At 41.8% G+C, this 19,037-nt stretch overlaps 1 protein-coding gene across 1 annotated transcript; it reads right to left on the bottom strand.

Annotated features, from left to right (window-relative positions):
• Window positions 1–1,532: 1,532 nt before the first annotated feature.
• LOC130112219 (ATP-dependent RNA helicase DHX15) lies at window positions 1,533–17,198 on the bottom strand. The gene is made up of 14 exons (XM_056279493.1): window positions 16,937–17,198; window positions 15,890–16,235; window positions 15,535–15,728; window positions 14,251–14,410; window positions 13,702–13,920; window positions 13,431–13,598; window positions 12,813–12,899; window positions 12,443–12,592; window positions 12,108–12,216; window positions 11,808–11,999; window positions 10,532–10,654; window positions 10,088–10,278; window positions 2,139–2,308; window positions 1,533–1,975 (listed from the first exon to the last, which is right to left on the bottom strand). Exons 1-14 carry the CDS (start codon window positions 16,999–17,001, stop codon window positions 1,858–1,860), a joined length of 2,292 nt encoding a protein of 763 aa, XP_056135468.1. The 5' UTR covers window positions 17,002–17,198; the 3' UTR covers window positions 1,533–1,857.
• Between the last annotated feature and the right edge of the window lie 1,839 nt (window positions 17,199–19,037).

Consider the following 19,037-nt stretch of genomic DNA (forward strand, 5'->3'; position numbering starts at 1 on the left):
GTAGGCAAGTGACCGCTACACTACCCGGTCAGAACATCTTTCTTTGGTTTTCAACCCCCCCCCCCCAACTCTTTTTCTGTCAATGTAATACTGACATACGTAATTGCCTCAAAGCAATGATGTGGTAACATTCAAATGGTAGGCGGCCAAACCCAAATACGAAGTCTGCATTCACATGACTGTGATCATCCTCACACTAACTGCTGTGCTTCAGCCCAAATATTCTCCATCACAGGGGAAGGAGATGCTGGACCATAAATCCTAACTCTAGCAGAGTGCAGCTCATGTCAGTTTTCCACTGACGCTAATGTTACCCAAAAAGGATACTCACACGATGTAGAGTAGCAACCGAATTTTTAAAAAAAGAAAAAAGTTTATCAACAGGGCTTAATACACATTGTGAACTGACCCACCATGAAGTCCAAGACTACTCACTGCTTCCATCACAGAAGCACCCGGACAATTAAATCTAGTGTAACAATATTGGACATGATGAGTGCTGGATTGAATTAATTAAAGTGCCTTTTCCCTCGGCAGTTTTTGTTGCTAAAATTCACACCCATGTTGGTCAGAATTTGCAAGATTGTGGGAAACCCGTTATTCCTTTCAACGTTGTTTCTAAAAAAAAATTGTGCCAATGCTTTCACACCTCGAGTCCCATCAAATTCGTCAATAAGATGTTAGCAAAAGGCCAAGTACAAACTTTCTTGAAAGATAAATTCTTTCATTACGGACTTTTTGAATGGAGGCATTTTTTTTGGTTGCCATTCATCAAATGGGGAAATTATTCCTCTAGTTCCATAAGAATTATCAGCTGAATTCAAAAAGCAAGGGTTGCCCAATTTCTTTTGATTTTTTTCTTTTTTCTCATACTGGTAAGCTAAATCTACGTCCCTAAAATGGGTTACCATGGGACATCAATCAGGCATAACTTATATTTTGCTGTTAATATTTTTCTATTCTGGGGCGTCCGGGTGCCATGGCGATCTATTCCGTTGCCTACCAACATGGTAATCAGCAGTTCGAATCCCCGTGTTACCTCCGGCTTGGTCGGGCGTCCCTACAGACACAATTGGCTGTGTCTGCGGGTGGGAAGCCGGATGTAGGCGTGTCCTGGTCGCTGCACTGGCGCTTCCTCTGGCCGGTCAGGACGCCTGCTTCGGGGGGGAAACAGCGTGTCCTCCCACGTGCTACGTCCCCCTGGCGAAACTCCTTACTGTCAGATAAAAAGAAACGGCTGGCGACTCCACGTGTATCGGAGGAAGCATGTGGTAGTCTGCACTCCTGCCCGGATTGGCAGAGGGGGTGGAGCAGCGACCAGGACGGCTCGGAAGAGTGGGATAATTGGCTGGATACAATTGGGGAGAAAAAGAAGGGGGGAAAATTCTGTTCCTTCCGTCCTAGTGGGAGTACCAAGACTTGAACAGAGGACAGGGGGGAAACAAAACTACATTCAATAAAAATATAAACTTTCACAATGACAGATGTGACAGTTTGCAAAGTGATTGCAATGTTGTCCAACAATGTTAAGTCAAAGCTCCTTTATTAAGGAAACAAGGCAAATACATATCCTTACAGGTTTTAAAAATGTCCCTACAGGAAAGTTATCCACATCTACGAGACATGTTCATAATATTCCTTTTGACAATCTTCATCAGCTGAGTCTAATATTTACCACAGATTTTCTGACAGAACACAGAGTGAATAATGAAGTGAAAAACAGCAAACTTCTGAATTTTTCTATAAAATTCTTCTTTTTTCTTCAAAATTTGAAACATTAACATAAAATATTACAGACTGAAAGATCCTACACAATACACAATTATCCTCTAAAAAAAAGTCTCTCTTTGCCATTGTTCAGTATTGGGAATACTCCTTGGTCTCTAGTTTGGCAACAATTCGCTCCAGCTGTCTTTTAGCCTCACATTGTGGGAAGTTACTCATTTCATAGTACTGGGGGGCAATCTTCACCAGCCTAAAACAAGAAGGGATTTAAAAAGAAAGGCAATTTAATTTACAATTCATACCGAAACTGTATGTCAAATAATTTAAACCATTACATTATCACAGTTAATCTGTGCCATGATGAAAATCACCATGTATTATAAAGAACTGCAAGAATTAAAAACTCGACATACCACTCTGGTTTGATATCTGTGCATGTGCGAATGTAATTCTTGGTGGTGAGGACAAACTCGTTATAGAGCACCCACTCAGGCTTGTGGTCCAGGACTGTGGAGGGGTGCAATTGGACGACTTGGTTGTCTTTGACTGTGAGGTAGTGACCCGTACGCTCCAAATGAGCCACCTAAAGGACAACAAAAAAGAGACGAGATCAAACTAAGTACCGAATGAAAGGACTAGAGTCAAAGAAGACATGCTAATTCATATAAATCTTTCCGTTTACATATAGTAGAGACAAGTCTTGAAACTAGGGATGGGTATCGTTAAGATTTTAACGGTACTACTACTCTTACCAATACTGCTTATTGATCTAGTACTTGAACGGTACTCATATCAGTTCTTTAAGAGAAAAAGCAAAACAAATTAAGAACAAAATTAACATTGCTTTATTTTCTCATGTCTGGACAGAGTGTTACTTTTAATCACTAACCCATGTTTATATAATTTAGTTAACTGTGTGGCTCTAGGTTTCTAGCATACATAACATACATGAGGTGGACTGGCCAATGAGAGATGAACTATGAGTTAGGCAGTCAAAAACTGCATTTCTCTGCCTGTATTTGATGCACTTTCGCTAGTTGTTTCAAAATATTGTTTGTGTTGCAAAACACTTGTTGCACTTTTGGTAATGAGAATTGTCAGCACTGACTCTAGTGAAGTATAACCAGACGTTCGACCATTTAGTTCTCTCTCCGCCATTGTCACTAAGAGCAGGCACTGCGTGTGTCACAGACAGACACAGAGAGACAGACAGAGAGCGAGCGAGAGAGGGGGCTGGCCCTGCCCCTTAGCTCACGACAGGCTCCAAGAGAGATCTCTCTTCCGGATTGGGAATAGCAAAAATGCATCATAGACAAATGTCTTCATCTCACTGCAAATTAGAAACGGAGTTGGTGAGATAGTAGGTGCAAGGTAACACTTATGTAGCCTGAATAAATAGGAAATTTTCTTCATTTTTCCCAATACTGATAGCAGAACCATTAACGTCAGAGCTTAATCAACACTATGGTCTTAAATGATTTAGTACCGGTGCTCGTTTAATACCGGGTTTCGGTACCCATCCCTACTGAAACGTAATTGCTCTATGAATTGATCATACAGTGCAGCATCCTTCTCAAACACTGCTAGCTCTATGAATTGATCATACATGCAACATCCCTCTCAAACACTGCTAAGAATAAAGCAAACTTGTTGACAAAGCAGATACAGTCACAGATTTTGGGACTGATCCAAGGGGGCAAGTTGCGCTCAGTCACCACTTTATTGGATACATCTGCTCACTGGCAACAACGGGACATGGCAGCAGATGTTGCATCCGATAAACTATACTTACTGGCATATCATTACTGGAGAGTAAAAAAATGAATAAAAAGATGAGTGCAGGGTTTCATCAGAAAGAATGATGTCAATCTTTTTTCAACCCACCAAAGCGTTGATAAAGGATCTAGCAAATTGGTGGTTTTGAAAATGCTATGGAGGAGAAACCAAGACATACATCTTAACTAAGCATAACTAGGAAACACAAGCTTGGTTTTATTAATTCAGTCATCCTCCATGGATGTTGCGGTTGGTTGCTGCAGTTTATCAAGTTTAATTTCAAATACTTTCCTCAGTCCTGAGGATTGCACGTTTGATTATATTTTACACCAAATTTCAGCATCATATTTGTCAATCCCTTTATAAACTACCCTTAGCCCTAAAAGGAATCAGAAAAAAAAAACAGTCGACAAACGTGTCTTCTCATGCGCAACACATTCATTATTCCAATCTTACTGTAGAGGCCGGCCAAATATGGGAATATGGATATGTGAAATATATTTTCTAGTCTGCACAGTTATGCATGTTTCAATATGGGTAATGCAAGTAGAGTAGTGCATTTGCCATAATTCTTTGATTCTGTTGTGAGCTTTGATATTCTGCTTCACTAAGCCAGTGTAATTTCAGTTTAATAGTGATTTACTCTAAGCCAATCAGAGACCACTTTGGGGGAGTGAAAAAAAAAGAGAGAGGGGAAAGTGTTCCAGAACATGGCAGAGGAGTTTGCTGAGTTATCGTTTTGTCAGTAGAAATTTAGTTTAGTGTCGAAGCAAGTAATATTTTGTGGACTGAAATACTTCTAAGGGTTTGCACAAGATTGTATTGAATTGTATTGTAACAGCTTCAAGTCCTGTGCATCTCGACGTTTCGCAACTCATTCTTCCCCGGTTTGCCGTGGAAGTTGGCTAGCCTACCGCCAGTTAGATTAACGCTATCTATTTTGCTTACCGTTTTGTTATTATACCCCTTTCACACTGGCTAAAAAACCCGCTAATGTCCGCCTTTGGTCAATGTAAAAAGGCGGCTGTGAGAGAGTTTTTTTGGCCAATGTGAAATTTACTTAGCTAGCTTTGTGAAAGTGTATAGTCTAACTATCAAGTGTGGACATTTTGCCAGAACTGTCGTGGGGACAGTCATCTATAAACACCAGCCGTAGTTTGTGCAGGGAAACCAGAGACAAGAGGATTTCGCCAAAACTAATTAGCTAGTTAGCACTGCCTGGGAAGAAGGATTCATTCAGTGCGCGCTGGACCTTCATGATCAGCACGGACCTTGTGGCATTCATCAATGCTACCCTGTCGCATCATCTACCCGCCCCGTGGACCACCCGTGAATCGTTTGCGTGGTCACGTGAGTAAGAGCAGATTATTCAAACACTGACTATCAATGTGTTCCTATTGGGAGTTCGTTCCATTGTTTTTTGTGCACCAACGTATGGTCCCCATCGATTAGAAAACCAAGCACTTGGTGTTATAGTTCACCACTGCTCTGAGTTGAACGGTTTATTTGGAGACTTTTATTCAGAACTTTGTCTGATATTACAAATTCAGTATTGGGTCAAGGTTATTTAGTAAGGTGTTCCCTTCATATATTTGATAGCTTTTCAGTTCTGTATTCTAGTATTTGGTTTGCAATTCCAAAGGGTTATTCCTTTTTGATAGTACATTGACGTGATAACATAAGAGGTTGTTTGCTAAGTAAATACTATTCTGATACATAGAGAGAACGAAAGATATAAGAACAACAATAGTCTACCAGATAATAAATGTTATTTCTCTGTTATTGTTGTCCTGAACGTTCTATTATTCAAGGTTTATCATTTATATTCAGCCAAGTCAACATCAACCACTGAGAACTCAGGATCCTGTTTAAAGAAAATTGAAATCGTAGCCATAGCTGTCAACAAGGGGTTACATTTTTGGACACCAACACTTGCAGGATCTCCAATACCATGGCATCATCTCTGAATCGCAAAGTCCCTATGCATCGCCAATCGTAGTCGTACGCAAGAAATCAGGGACAGTACGAATGTGCGTAGACTACCGAACCCTTAACCTTCGAACAGTACCAAACCAGTCCACCGTCCCAAGAATAGAAGATGCTCTTCACTGTTTGTCTGGGGGTAAATGGTTCACTGTCCTTGATCTGAGGAGCGGGTACTGTCAGATACCCATGAGCAAGTCAGATAAAGAAAAGACCGCTTTTATTTGTCCATTGGGCTTTTACCAATTCGAGTGCATGCCCCAATGAATTTCAGGAGCACCTGCCAGTTCGCAGAGTCATGGAACGTGAAGTCGGTGACATGAACTTTCTGGAAATGTTAGTGTATCTGGATGACTTAATTGGGTTTGGACAAACCCTCGAAGAACATGAGCAGCGGCTGCTGAAAATTCTTGACTGGTTGAGAGAAGAAGGTTTGAACTATCGCTTGACAAGTGTCAGTTTGGCAGGACTTGACTGTCACCTATGTTGGACACGTTGTGTCACAGGATGGAATAGCAACAGACCCATCCAAGATTGAGGGTGTACTCTCTTGGCCAAGACCCCAAACTGTGACAGCACTCAGATCCTTCCTAGGATTCTGCGGTTATGATCGCTGTTTTGTCAAGGATTTCTCCAAACTCTGCTGTCTTCTCAATGAACTTCTTCAAGGGTATCCTCCTTGCTCCTGCCCCAAAGGGTGTCAGACTGCAACTCCACCTGACAAGACTTACTAAAAGCCTTCTGAACCCTTTGGGTCTCGACGGAGTGAGCATTGTGAACATGCTTTTCAAGATCTCAAGAACAGGCTTACCAAGGCACCTGTGTTAGCGTTTGCAGATCCACAGATGCCTTATGTTTTACATGTGGATGCTAGCCTGGATGGACTAGGTGGTGTGTTATACCAAGAACATGGCCATGGACTATGCCCAGTTGCATTCATCAGCAGGAGTCTCTTGGCATCTGAGTGTAACGTGCATGGATAAGTAGACACATTGGTCCTTGCTAACGGGTCGGACCCTTTAGTCGACTGGTTAACGTTGTCGCTTGTGCCGAATTCACTACATGAGAAAAACTATCCAGCACACAAACTGGAGTTGTTAGCTCTCAAATGGGCTATTGTGGATAAACTCCATGACTACCTCTATGGAGCTACCCTATAGGTCAGAACAGATAACAATCCACTGACCTACATTTTGACGTCAGCTCAACTGGATGCCACTGGTCATCGTTGGCTCTCAGCATTGTCCACCTACACTTTCAGCCTGAAGTATAGGGCAGATCGACAGAACATTCATGCAGGCTCGTTATCCTGATGTTTGCATGAAAGCATGTCACCAGATGACGAATGGCAAGAAATTTCACTTCCTGGAGTTAAGAGCTCTGTCAGGCCGTGTCAAGTGGCAAGCAAGCAGGACACTCCTATCCATGTGTGGCTGAGCAAATAGGAGCTCATGTATCTGCAATTCCCAAGGCCTTCTGTCACACTGCTGCAGTAGTAGCTGATCAGCTGCCCAATTTCAGCCCAGCTAAGCTTCAGGATGCTCAGAAATGTGACCCGTTTATAGGAGAAGCATGGCTAGCTGTCAGTCAGAAGGCTCCCGCAAGTCACATACAGACAGAGCATCCAGATCTTACACTCCTGAAAAGAGAATGGGAGAAACTGTCCATTGAGAAGGGTCTGCTAACAGACAGTAGGGTCAGAATTTACGGCGACAGCTTATGCTTCCCAAGCAATTTCACAGTATTGTTCTGAAAGTCACTGCATGATAGCAATGGACATTTAGGGTTTGACAAGACATATGCACTATAGTTTGTGACAGATTTTTCTGGCCCCGTATGAAGCTAGATGTAGAAACATACTGTAAGACGTGTGAACGCTACAGTAAGAGGAAGACTGCCACAGAGAACAGCACCACTTTCACATATCCACAGTTCAGGACCCATGGATCTCATGAGCATTGATTTCCTTTCCATTGAACCAGATTCCCACAACGTTTGCAACGTTTTGGTGATAACTGACCACTCCACACGTTATGTGCAGGTGTTCCCTACCAAGGATCAGAAAGCCATAACAGTTGCAAGAACTCTGTGGGAGAAATACTTCATTCATTATGGCTTACCAACACGCATACATTCAGATCAAGGTAGGGACTTTGAGAGCCAGCTGGTGAAAGAGTTGTTGACCATGTTGGGAGTGAGGAAATCAAGGACTCCCCCCTACCACCAACAAGGTGATCCTCAACCTGAGAGATTCAACAGAACACATTTAAAAATGCTAGGAATTCTTGAGCCCAGTCAAAAGTCCAAATGGAGTCAACACATTGCACATCTTGTACAACTGTACTCCACATGAGGCTACCGAGTATTCACCATACTTCCTTATATTCGGAAGGGAAGCCCGTTTACCAGTAAACGTTTGCTTTGGGGTGTCGGGCGATGTAACATCAACAACCTCCCACCTGAAATACGTAGCAAGGATGAAGAAAAAAATGCGAGCAGCCTATCAATTGGCTCGATCCACTTCCGCAAAAATGAACCAGGGTAACAAAGAAAGATATGACCAGAAAGTATGTTACCATTGCTTGAACCCTGGGGATAGAATCCTAATTCGAAACCTCGGCCTGAGAGGGAAACAAAAGTTTGCTGACCGCTGAAGTGCAAGTCCTTATGTAGTTGAGAGTCAAATGTCTGGTCTTCCCGTCTATCGTCTTAAGCCTATGGCTGGTTCGGGGCCCGTCAAGGTCATGCACCGTAATCATATTCTGCCATAGGGACAAGAAGTCTGATTGAGTACTGAGGTTGACTCCAAGCTTGCTCCTTCTCCAAGAGCCTTCAGGCGAAGAAAAGTGAAAGAGAGGAATCAAACTCCTGAAGTTCAGAGATGACTCCACCGCTGAACTGCTCCTGGGAGACCAATGTTCTTCAGATTCAGACTCCGATTATGGGAATTATCCAGAGGACTTGATCATGGACACTCCTGAGGAAATCTGTAAACAGCCGGAACAAGCTGTAATGCCCACAGGGTCCAATACACCTACACCTGCTACGAAAGTATCAGAAGTTGTTGCCAGTTCAGAATCTTCAGAAGATCCATCTGCTCTAATGGAAGAGAGTGCAGAGATAGTACATGATGAAAAGGAAGGAGAATGGGAATGTCCTGTTGACAGCATTTGCACTACAGAAGAATCTGATATAGTGAATCCAGAAACAGAAGTACGGATATCAGACAGAGAGAAAACCAGTAGAACGCTTCTCTTATGCCAAGAGAGTGGTGGTGAAAGTGGTGAGTGGTATAGTGGTGAAACCTACTAGTGTTCATTCAGTTACGCCACACACAATGCATTTCCCTGAACACTACAATAGTTATCATTCATGGTGTCGTATCTCTTTTCCTCAATGCACGTCATGTGTTAATAAGGTATCATTCTTTCCACCTACTATTATACCAGTCATCACCATTTGAGTGTCCAGTTAAGGTACCTGGGGTAATAGGTTAAATTGGTTCTGTGTCATGTAGCCCAGCATGGGGCATGCTGGATATTTGGGGGGGGGGGGGGGGGGCAAATACGGGAATATGAATATGTGAAATATATTTTCTAGTCTGCACGGTTATGCATGTTTCAATATGGGTAAAGCAAGTGGAGTAGTGCATTTGCCATAATTCTTCGATTCTGTTGAGAGCTTTGATATCCTGCTTGGCTAAGCCAGTGTAATTTCGGTTTAATAGAGTGATGTACTCCAAGCCAATCAGAGACCACTTTGGGGGAGTGAAAAAAAAGAAAAAAGAGGGAGAGAGTGTTCCAGAACATGGCAGAGTTTGCCGAGTTATCATTTTGTTGGTAGAAATTGAGTTTAGTGTCGAAGCGAGTAATATTTTGTGGACTGAAATACTTCTAAGGATTTGCACAAGTATTGTATTCAAGTCCTGTGCATCAACGTGTTCCTATTGGGAGTTCGTTCCATTGTTTTTTGTGCACCAACGTATGCGCCCCATTCCATTATTCAAGCCTGTTATCCCAATTGGGGTCACGTGATGTTGGAGCCTATCTCAGCAGGTATTGGGCAGCAGGTGGGGAGACACCCTGGACAGGCTGCCAGTCCCATCATTTAGAAATCCAAGCACTTGGTAATATAGTTCACCATTGCTCTGAGTTGAACTGTTTATTTGGAGACTTTTATTCAGGACTTTGTCTGATATTACAAGTTCATTATTGGGTCAAGGTTATTTAGTAAGGTGTTCACTTCATATACTTGATAGCTTTTCAATTCTGTACTCTAGTATTTGGTTTGCAATTCCAGAGGGTTATTCCTTTTTGATAGTATGTTGATGTGATAACATAAGAGGGATTTGGTTGTTTGATAAGTAAATACTGTTCTGATACAGAGAGAGAAGGAAAGATATAAGAACAACGATAGCCTACCAGAGAATAAATGTTATTTCTTTATTATTGTTGTCCTGAACGTTCTGTTATTCTAAAGGTGTATCATTTATTCAGCCAACTCAACACCAACCGTTGAGAACTCAGGAACCTGTTTAAGGAAAACTGAAATAGTAGCCATAGCTGTCAACAAGGGGTTACATTATTATATCGCGCCTGATTACCTGCATGAAGAAGCCAGTGCAGAGTGCTCGACGAATGTTGATATAGTAATCTCTGCTGGTGAATTCTGTGCTTCGTCGGGGCAGGTTGAAGCGGTCCATGATCCTGGACAGCTGCTGACGGACATTGTCAGCTGACATCAGCGAACGATAGTTGACAAAGTTGTCATAGCACCACTGGTTTGACTCGTGGTCTGGGAAAGAAAGTGCAGGGACTCAAAGTAATTACATTTAGGGCATAAGTCATTATGCTACATAGTGGTATAAGAAAACCCTCACTACTCCTATTTTGACAACAACTAAACTTTGTAAGGGGTTATGGTGGAAAAAGGTCAGCTCTAATAGGTGAGTGACCAAACTATTAAAACACAAATATGGTATAATCAAACAAATCAACATCTCAACCAAAGCGTTGATATTTTTGTATAGATTTATCAGTGTGCTCACTTTGTTTGAAGGCGTGGTAGACATTGAGCAGGGTCAAGTGATCCCCATCGATGTGAGCAAACCTCATCTTGGACTCATCCGCTGCCTTCTTAGCTTCCGTGGGCCGGACAAAACACTGTGGGACTAAACAAGGTTGGTATGGGCCCCAACAAAGCCGCCCATACGGGTGAGTCAGATATTCATAAACAGTGGAGCAAAGCCTATGATGCTAGGACACTCGACTGAGTGTTGGGACAGGGCAGGACCACAAGGTCTATCAAAGAGGGTGGGGGCTCTGCAGGCTTTCTCATGGTCATTCCCAACTGTGAAGTATTGGCTAAAAGCTCGTAGAGGGGGGTCATTTAACCACATCTGTAAAAAGAAGAGGTTTCACACACTATAGAGTATTAGGTTGAGCAACAATGTCTAACATCTCAAAGATTCAGAAATAATTGATAGACCACCAGGAGAACATAAAAATCCATTTCGAGTATCTAGTAATGACTTGGCCATTATAAACCAGTGAACAGCTGCTCCTTGAGTTCAAAGCATATCTCGCCCAATGCATTAATCAATACAACAATTTTCTTAAAAGATTCAGGTGACTATGATGATGACGCAAATTTAAGTGGTACCTGCCCAATCCACTTTTGATAAAGCACTCAAAATGACAAAAGCGAGGTTTTGTGATAAAACAGAACACTGCACATCAAAAGATGTCTTCATTTTCCATAAGCAATTAAGTTTCAGTGTCAAGCTTTCATCAGTTGAAAGCTTTCATTAGGTTCACACCAATGAAAGCTGAATGAAAAAGGTATTGCTAAGGGCATATTTTGGTGGGCAGAGCCTTTCTTTTAATGTTTTATGTTTCCTTTGTTGATATGCACACACTCAAGGTATTGCTAATGTAAGGTCATATTTTGGTGGGCAGCGCCTTTTAATGTTTTATGTTTCATTTGGTGAGATGCAAAAACCCAAGTTTCTGTTTTCTTGTTTGTTTTTTGTTTTTTTTAACTGAGTTTCTTGGTTCAAACACGGAATTATGAAGTTGACAAACAATGGTAACTGTCCGAAAATATTTCCACATGTTATCTATCTCGCAGAATTAAGATTATTCTTACAAAACTGTGAAAATGAAGATCATTGAAACACCACTTCAAAAATAAATTTTCAAATAATGAAAAAATATAGGCAAATGTTCCGCAATGTCACATTAGCACTAGAGTTTCTTTTTTCACTTTTAAAAGTTCTAGCCTACTGTAGGCAAAGCACACATCAGCCCAGTCCTGGGCATTACCTGACAGCATGGCAGTAATGGAAAGAATCTCGTTAGAGCAGTTAAACTCGCAACTAGCGATGACCATCTTGGCCAGCTGGGGGTCCAGAGGAAACTCTGCCATCATGGAGCCCAGCTCAGTCAGGTCTCCATCATCATTTAGTGCTGCCAAGTAATTTAACAGCTCAAGGGCCCGCATCAGTGTCTCAGGAGCTACAACAGTATCAAAGGGGAGATATGTCAGGTAAATGTCTTGTCAGAAAACGAAAAAAATAAAATGCCCTTTCTTTCGATACTACCAAACTGGAAAGAGTTACTCACCTGGTGGGTCCATGAAATCAAAGTGCACAAGGTCATCAATGCCCAATTTTTTTAACTGTAGTACCACGGATCCCAAGTTGGAACGCAGAATCTCAGGGTATGTGTTATCCTTGGAAGGGAAAGTTTAACATGTTACGTGTACCAGACAATGTGACATTTCTCAAGCAAAAACAAAAGGACTCCCCCTTTAAAATAAAATTTAAAAAAAATTCAAACGGTAACAATTCAACAATCAGCTAAAAATCTTAATCACAAGTTGTGATTCCAAAACGTTCGCCTCCCTCTAAAAGTTATGAGGTTAAATAGTTCCTATATTGGTCACTGTAGTAACTTACCTGCATCTCTGTTTTATAGGCCTTCTCTGTGTATAGTCGGAAACATTTTCCCGGACGTGTTCTACCGGCTCGCCCTGCCCTCTGTTGCGCAGAGGCTTTACTGATGGCTGTGACAAGCAACGACTCCACTCTAATTCGGGGATTGTACACCTGAACAGATTTAAAAGGATATCAAAGTAACTGACCGGAAATGCACTCATTTTTGGTACCAGGACCAGCAGAAAAAAGTAGACCACTAACTACAAGTAATTGTATATAAAAGATATTCAGTAAAGGATAAAGCACATTGACAGCCAAGCATTATAACCCTGCAGATTATAAAATTGGATTTAAAGCAAAAAAATGTTGTAGAAATTTTTGTCTAGCCTACCTTCTGTTTGGCAAATCCAGGATCGATGACAAAAACCACTCCATCGATTGTCAGCGAGGTCTCAGCAATGTTTGTTGATACCACAACCTAGGGATTATGTAATGAGAAGTAGTATATTTAAAAGCAGAATCTTTGATGTTGAGAACTGGCAACCACTCTATTTAATTTTGCATTGACTGTTCCGAGTCATACCTCTCCTACCACCAATTCACTTCCTACGGATACCTCTCACAACACTTGTTGAAAGTAACAAAAGGCACAGTAAAAATGTTTCAATGCCAGCATTATGACTAAATCCCTTTTCCAATTTCTTTATTAGTTTTACAAGAAACCCAACCTCTCTCCTTAGCAGAGGCTAAACAAGCAAACAAGCCATTGCAAATCTCTTGGGTTAGTCGCTCTATCGCAGTGACCCTCATTTCATCCAATGTCTCACATTCTGCTCCACCTATTTGCTTTCTTTGAAATGTGGAATGAGAGACGTAATGCTGAAAATGGTGTTTCATTACCATTTTAGGCCACCAAGCGCAATGAGATGTCATTTAATTTTCTTACTATTCTTATCTGGATTTTGGCTAAAATCTGAATGATGTAGTACATCCAGAGTTAGAAATGTACCTTTCTTCCTATTGCACCATTGGGCTTCTTTGGAGGAGGGGGCTCAAAGATTCTTTGTTGCTGCTGTGGGGGCAGTGTGGAGTATAGTGGAATGATTTTGATGTCTCCAACTTCAGGGCCAAGGTCATCCACTTCACGCTTAATCCGCTTGCAGGCCTCATCAATTTCCTTTGAGAAAATTCAATTCAATTTAGCTGTTGAGGACAACAAGACGACTACTGCCACATGAAATTAGAGATTGGACTACTCAAGAAAGTACGATTAGTCCTACCTCTTGACCAGTGAGGAAGAGAAGACAGTCACCTTCCTCTTCTTCACACATATGAATCTGGATAACTGTGCGGATAGCCGCTTCAAGGTAGTCTCTCTCTGGCTCAGGGGTGTAGAAGATCTCTACAGGGTGGGTACGCCCGGGGATAGTGAGCAGCGGACAGTTGTCAAAGTAAATCTGGAACTTCCCAGCATCTAGCGTTGCACTCATCACTATTACCTGTGCATAAACAAAATGGTTATTTAACATGTTGAGAGCTGTGTCAAAGATTTTGAGCAGGGATGATGTAAAATCATTGTCAACACTTATTTAAAAAAACATTTTTTTACATTCCAGTATAGCGGTATAGAATCTTTTCATCTATCACTTGTATTTTTTGTCACGACTCGTTACACAATTTAAGTGTCCTATTAAATATTAACATATACTGTGAACCATTTTAGGTGATGAAAACAGTAATTTCTAGATATAGAATGAATGCAGTGCATAAAAAATACTGATTTTTTCTAAATGACATTTTATAAATATTTATAAGTATTAAACAAATACCTTCAGATCAGATCTCTGACGAACCACCTCCTTGAGGACTCCCATAAGGATGTCTGTGGCCAGAGTTCGCTCGTGGGCCTCATCTAGAATGATCACACCATAGCGCTCCAGCAACGGGTCATTCATAGCTTCTCTCAGCAACATACCATCTGTCATATATCTGCATGAAGAGAAAAACAAATCTGACTGAGAGGAGAGTAACAAGTGCATGACTATAAAACTGTAGGTCTGTGAATGTTCTCATTCATCCAGGTCATGGTTATCCAAAGGAGTTGAATCTAGTGCAACTGGACTTGGTATATATCCTAGAAGACGTTTCGCCTCTCATCCAAGAGGCTTCCTCAGTTCATGCCTTTCTGACTAGATGAAGCTAGTCTGACTGACTGGTGATGAGACTCAGAATTTATCCTCTTGGAGTCGTTGTCAGAGCTATAGATGTCCATGGCTCTTTGTGTCGCGATGTTTACCAACGCCCGTCGATAACAGAGCCATAGATATGAGTGGCTCTTTTGTGTACCGATATTTGGCCGCGTCCGTCGTTATCGGAGCTATTGATATGCGTGGCTCTCCTGTGCTCCGATGTCCAGCCGCGCCCGTCGCCATCGGAGCTGTTGACGACTCCTCCAAGAGGATAAATTCTGAGTCTCATCACCAGCCAGTCAGACAAGCTTCGTCTAGTCAGAAAGGCACCAACTGAGAAAGCCTCTTGGACGAGAGGCGAAACGTCTTCACGGATATACACCAAGTCCAGTTACACTTGATTCAACTCCTTTGGATATAAAACTGTAGTAACTAAGGCCTGAAAACTTCCCTAGGTGCACACTGTATGCAAGATGGGTGCACATTAGATGATCTTTTAAGCTGGACTCAAATCGACTGTGGCCTTGTCCAGCTAACTTGTAATTTGAACCCCCTTACTATTACCGCCATCCTCTATTAATATTGTGCCCTTCGACTTCCTAAAGTTGATATGACATGCATTCTTATCTATGATCCATCTGTGATACTGATATGTGGCATTGTCCAGCTATTTTGCGATTTCAATATCCCATTATTTACTATTGATGATCTCAGGTGTATTATTCTAATGGAACTTGATATGACATACACTCTTAGCTATGATTAGCCTACTATTTAGTGTTCAAGGGTGCCTGTTGGTAACACACAAGTTTATCTGCCAATTGCCGACGCTCTTGTAAGTCACTTTGCATAAAATGGTTACTAAGTGAGGAAGTGTAAATTGAGAAATATTAACCGTTTGCTTGTTGACATTGGACTACGTACTTCAATATAGTCTTGGCAGAACTACAGTCCTCAAATCGGATTGAGTAGCCAACTTCCTGTCCAAGCATGACGTCCATCTCATCTGCCACCCTTTGAGCCACACTCATAGCTGCCACTCTCCTGGGCTGAGTACAAGCTACAGCCCGCTTAGGACCAGGCAAGCCTTTCACCATGTCCACACACCACTGTGGAATCTGGAGAAGAGAGAAAGGTTATATTAGATTCAGAGTGGATTCATTTAAACAATTAGGGAGAGGATAAACATGTATCAGGAATGTTGAAAAATGGAAGAAAAAGCTGTCCTTTCTCAAGTGTCAACATAGCAAAGATGTTGAAATCTTGGTGTACAACAAACCTGTGTTGTCTTTCCAGAGCCCGTCTCTCCAACTAACACGAAGCTCTGTTGCCGTGTGATAATATCATTGAAGCTTTCTTTATATTCCCACACTGGAAGCTGCAACCTCTTTTTAAGAATCTCATAGTAGCGTGGAGTATGTGGCAAGTTGGTGAACGGGTTGATTTGCTGATGCACAGCAGTCTGCTTGATGGGTGGCATAGGTGCCACAACTGCCGTACTGTTGGATGGAACACTTGGAGGTTTTACGTCCCTGCTGTCCCTGTCTCTATCCCTGTCTCGGTCCCTGTCCCTGGAGCGATCCTCGCGGTCCCTGTCACGGTCTCTGTCACGGTCTCTGTCTCTCCTGCCAAAGTCAAAATATCACGTCATGTAGGAAGAAATGGGTTGTGAAAAGAAAACAAAGCAGATATCCGGTAGCTGTCTATTGTGTCATTCAAGCACAATCAATCCTGACAACGGTGAACCTACCCGGGTTGTCATCATATTGTAAATATAGCTTTACGAGGAACAAAAACAGCGACATCAGTTAACTAAAACCCTATTAGGAGACTAACCTTCGTAAAAACCCGGGCAATGATAAAGTCAGTGAGATAGCTAATAATTTAAGCGATGCTGCAAATGAAATTAAAGTCATCATCGGTAACTTGGCAGCGGGTGTTAAATCTCCCAGCTGTGTGAACTAGTTGGTGCCCACAGCGATCAGCCGATCTCAGAAACACGTGCTGCTTCAGTTGATACAGCTAGCGACGGCAGCTGCAGAGGCTTCAACTGGCCAGCATACCGTTAGCTTAATTTAGCAAAATACAAGGACCTAAGTTACAACCGCTTGCGTTAGCGTTACATACACAAGGACTTTCGGTCCTACGATGCATAGGCTAGCTTCAGTTATGCTCTGGTCTAGGCTCAATTAAACGAGTTAGATTCTAAATTTAGGTTACTCGAATCTTTAATATTAGCTCAGTAGCTAATACTGGCCAAGTCTGCTAGCGTTAGCTAACCGAGATACTACCTCACTTGGCTAAAGCAATCACGAGAAGTACTTACCCATCAGACCTTTTCTTGCTAGAAGAGTAGTCATCACCCAGATCTAGGCGATGTCTTTTGGACATATCTCGTTTAAAAAAGCAACTTCTTTCTATACAGAAGAAACCCCAAAATACAAAGACCTTGCCGGTTCGGTTAGCCGTCTATGTAGCTTACAGTTAGCAGTCTAAGTAGAAAAAGAAAAGGAACTTCCTGTAACTACAAGTCGCCGCTGGCCGGCCTACGGGCCTGCTGCCGAACATCTGCTTCTCTTATATGACGAGCGCTTGCGATGGACGGCTTCTTCTTCCTCCTCTTTTACCATTTCCGGCAGACTAAATGCCTCCCAGCGTGTTGCTGCCATCCACCGTTCCGTTGGCGCATGTCCAAGATCGCGCCATTTTTTTTAGTTCTTCAGCTTTCTACTCTTCTTCTTCTTCTTCTTCTTCTTCTTATCTTCTGCGTCTTCTTCTTCTTCTTCTTCTTCTTCTTCTTCTTCTTCTTCTTCTTCAGTGGTTGGCATCCAGCTTATTAGCACATTACCGCTACCTTCTGCTATGGAGTGTACAATTAAAATATTAAATTTCCTTTATTACAGTTTTTCTCAGTCGCTTTGGCGCATTTCTCACATCACTATTTACATTTGCACAACAGTTAATGCATTTCTCAAAACAATTAGTACAAACTGCAAAACCTAGTTGATAACCTGCAAAAGCGTGTCACTTGCTCAAAATGGATAGTTCATTCCTCAAAAGCAAGTATTCATGTCAATGAAAGTGTCAGTGTCATCAAAATGAAAAGTCCTGACACCATTGTTTATGAACAAGATAGTCAAATGGCTTTGTCATGTTTTCATTATGACAGTTTACTCTGTAAATGTTTTCCAATGCAAAAAAGTCAGATCTTGGTGACACTACCTGAAAATGCTCAAGACAGCACTATATACTATTTACACAGCCATTTGAAAGCTACAGTAAAGTTACACATTACTGTATTTAGTGAGGTAACTGAGTACAAGACACTGAATATGTATGTTTCACATTTTTACTGCATATGCTCTTTGCAATTCTAATTTGTTCACAGCATTGTGCAAAAGAAAAAATACACCCTTATTTACAACAAACATAAACTCCCTTTGGGTAGAGCTGTGCACAACTGTAAACAATATTGCAGTACATATTGGAACTGAACATATATCATACACAGACAGTACTGTAAATCATTCATGCACATCCAGACGTTCCTCTCTGTCTGTCCACATAGTTTCATCTACATCACAGCCAATATCATCTCTTGCAATGCAGCGAGGAAAGTATCTCCTCGAGTGGTGAATCCACCCTCTGCAGGACTCTGCTGTGATGTCATCACATGCTGCATCCATAGCCGCTAGCAGGGCCATTTGGATATGTGGATTCCGGTCATATACCTTCCACCTCCAGGAAGAGAAAAACTCCTCTATTGGATTTAGGAATGGTGAGTAGGGAGGGAGATATTCCACCAGCATCCTATCATGTGCTGCAAACCACTGTCTGACCACATCGGAGTGGTAAAAATGCACATTATCCCAAACAACAACATACTTGTTCAGATTTTGACAAATAGTTCAACATTTTTGTATGTAATGACTCAAGCAATGAAACGAGGACTGTTAGTTTTATAGGGAATGACTATTCAGCATTCACAAGTATAGTTCATTTTGACTGACATGACATAAGGAAATGATAATGTTATAAAACAGCAGAGAGTGGTATGAAAGCAATTGATGCATGTCCAAAAGCATTTGCAATTTGTTGGAAGGAATGAGAAACTGCTACTATGATGTGCACAAATGACTAAATGTTGTGGAGGTTGAACTAACTGTTGTGCAAATGTTAATAGTGATGTGAGAAATGCACCAAAGCGACTGAGAAAAACTGTAATCCTCTTGGGGAAACTAATTTACTGCAAATTAACCCATCCAAGCTGTGATCTGTGTAGATAGGAGCAATAGGCTGCCGCCTTCATGCTGCGCCCGGGGACCAACTCCAGTTTTTTCCCATTGCCTTGGTCAGGGGCACAGACAGGAGAATAAACCCCAACATGGGTGTTTCTTTTGATGGTGGTGGAAACCGGACCACCCAGA

Source organism: Lampris incognitus, chromosome 5 (genome assembly GCF_029633865.1).
Source record: "Lampris incognitus isolate fLamInc1 chromosome 5, fLamInc1.hap2, whole genome shotgun sequence".
Taxonomy (NCBI): domain Eukaryota; kingdom Metazoa; phylum Chordata; class Actinopteri; order Lampriformes; family Lampridae; genus Lampris; species Lampris incognitus.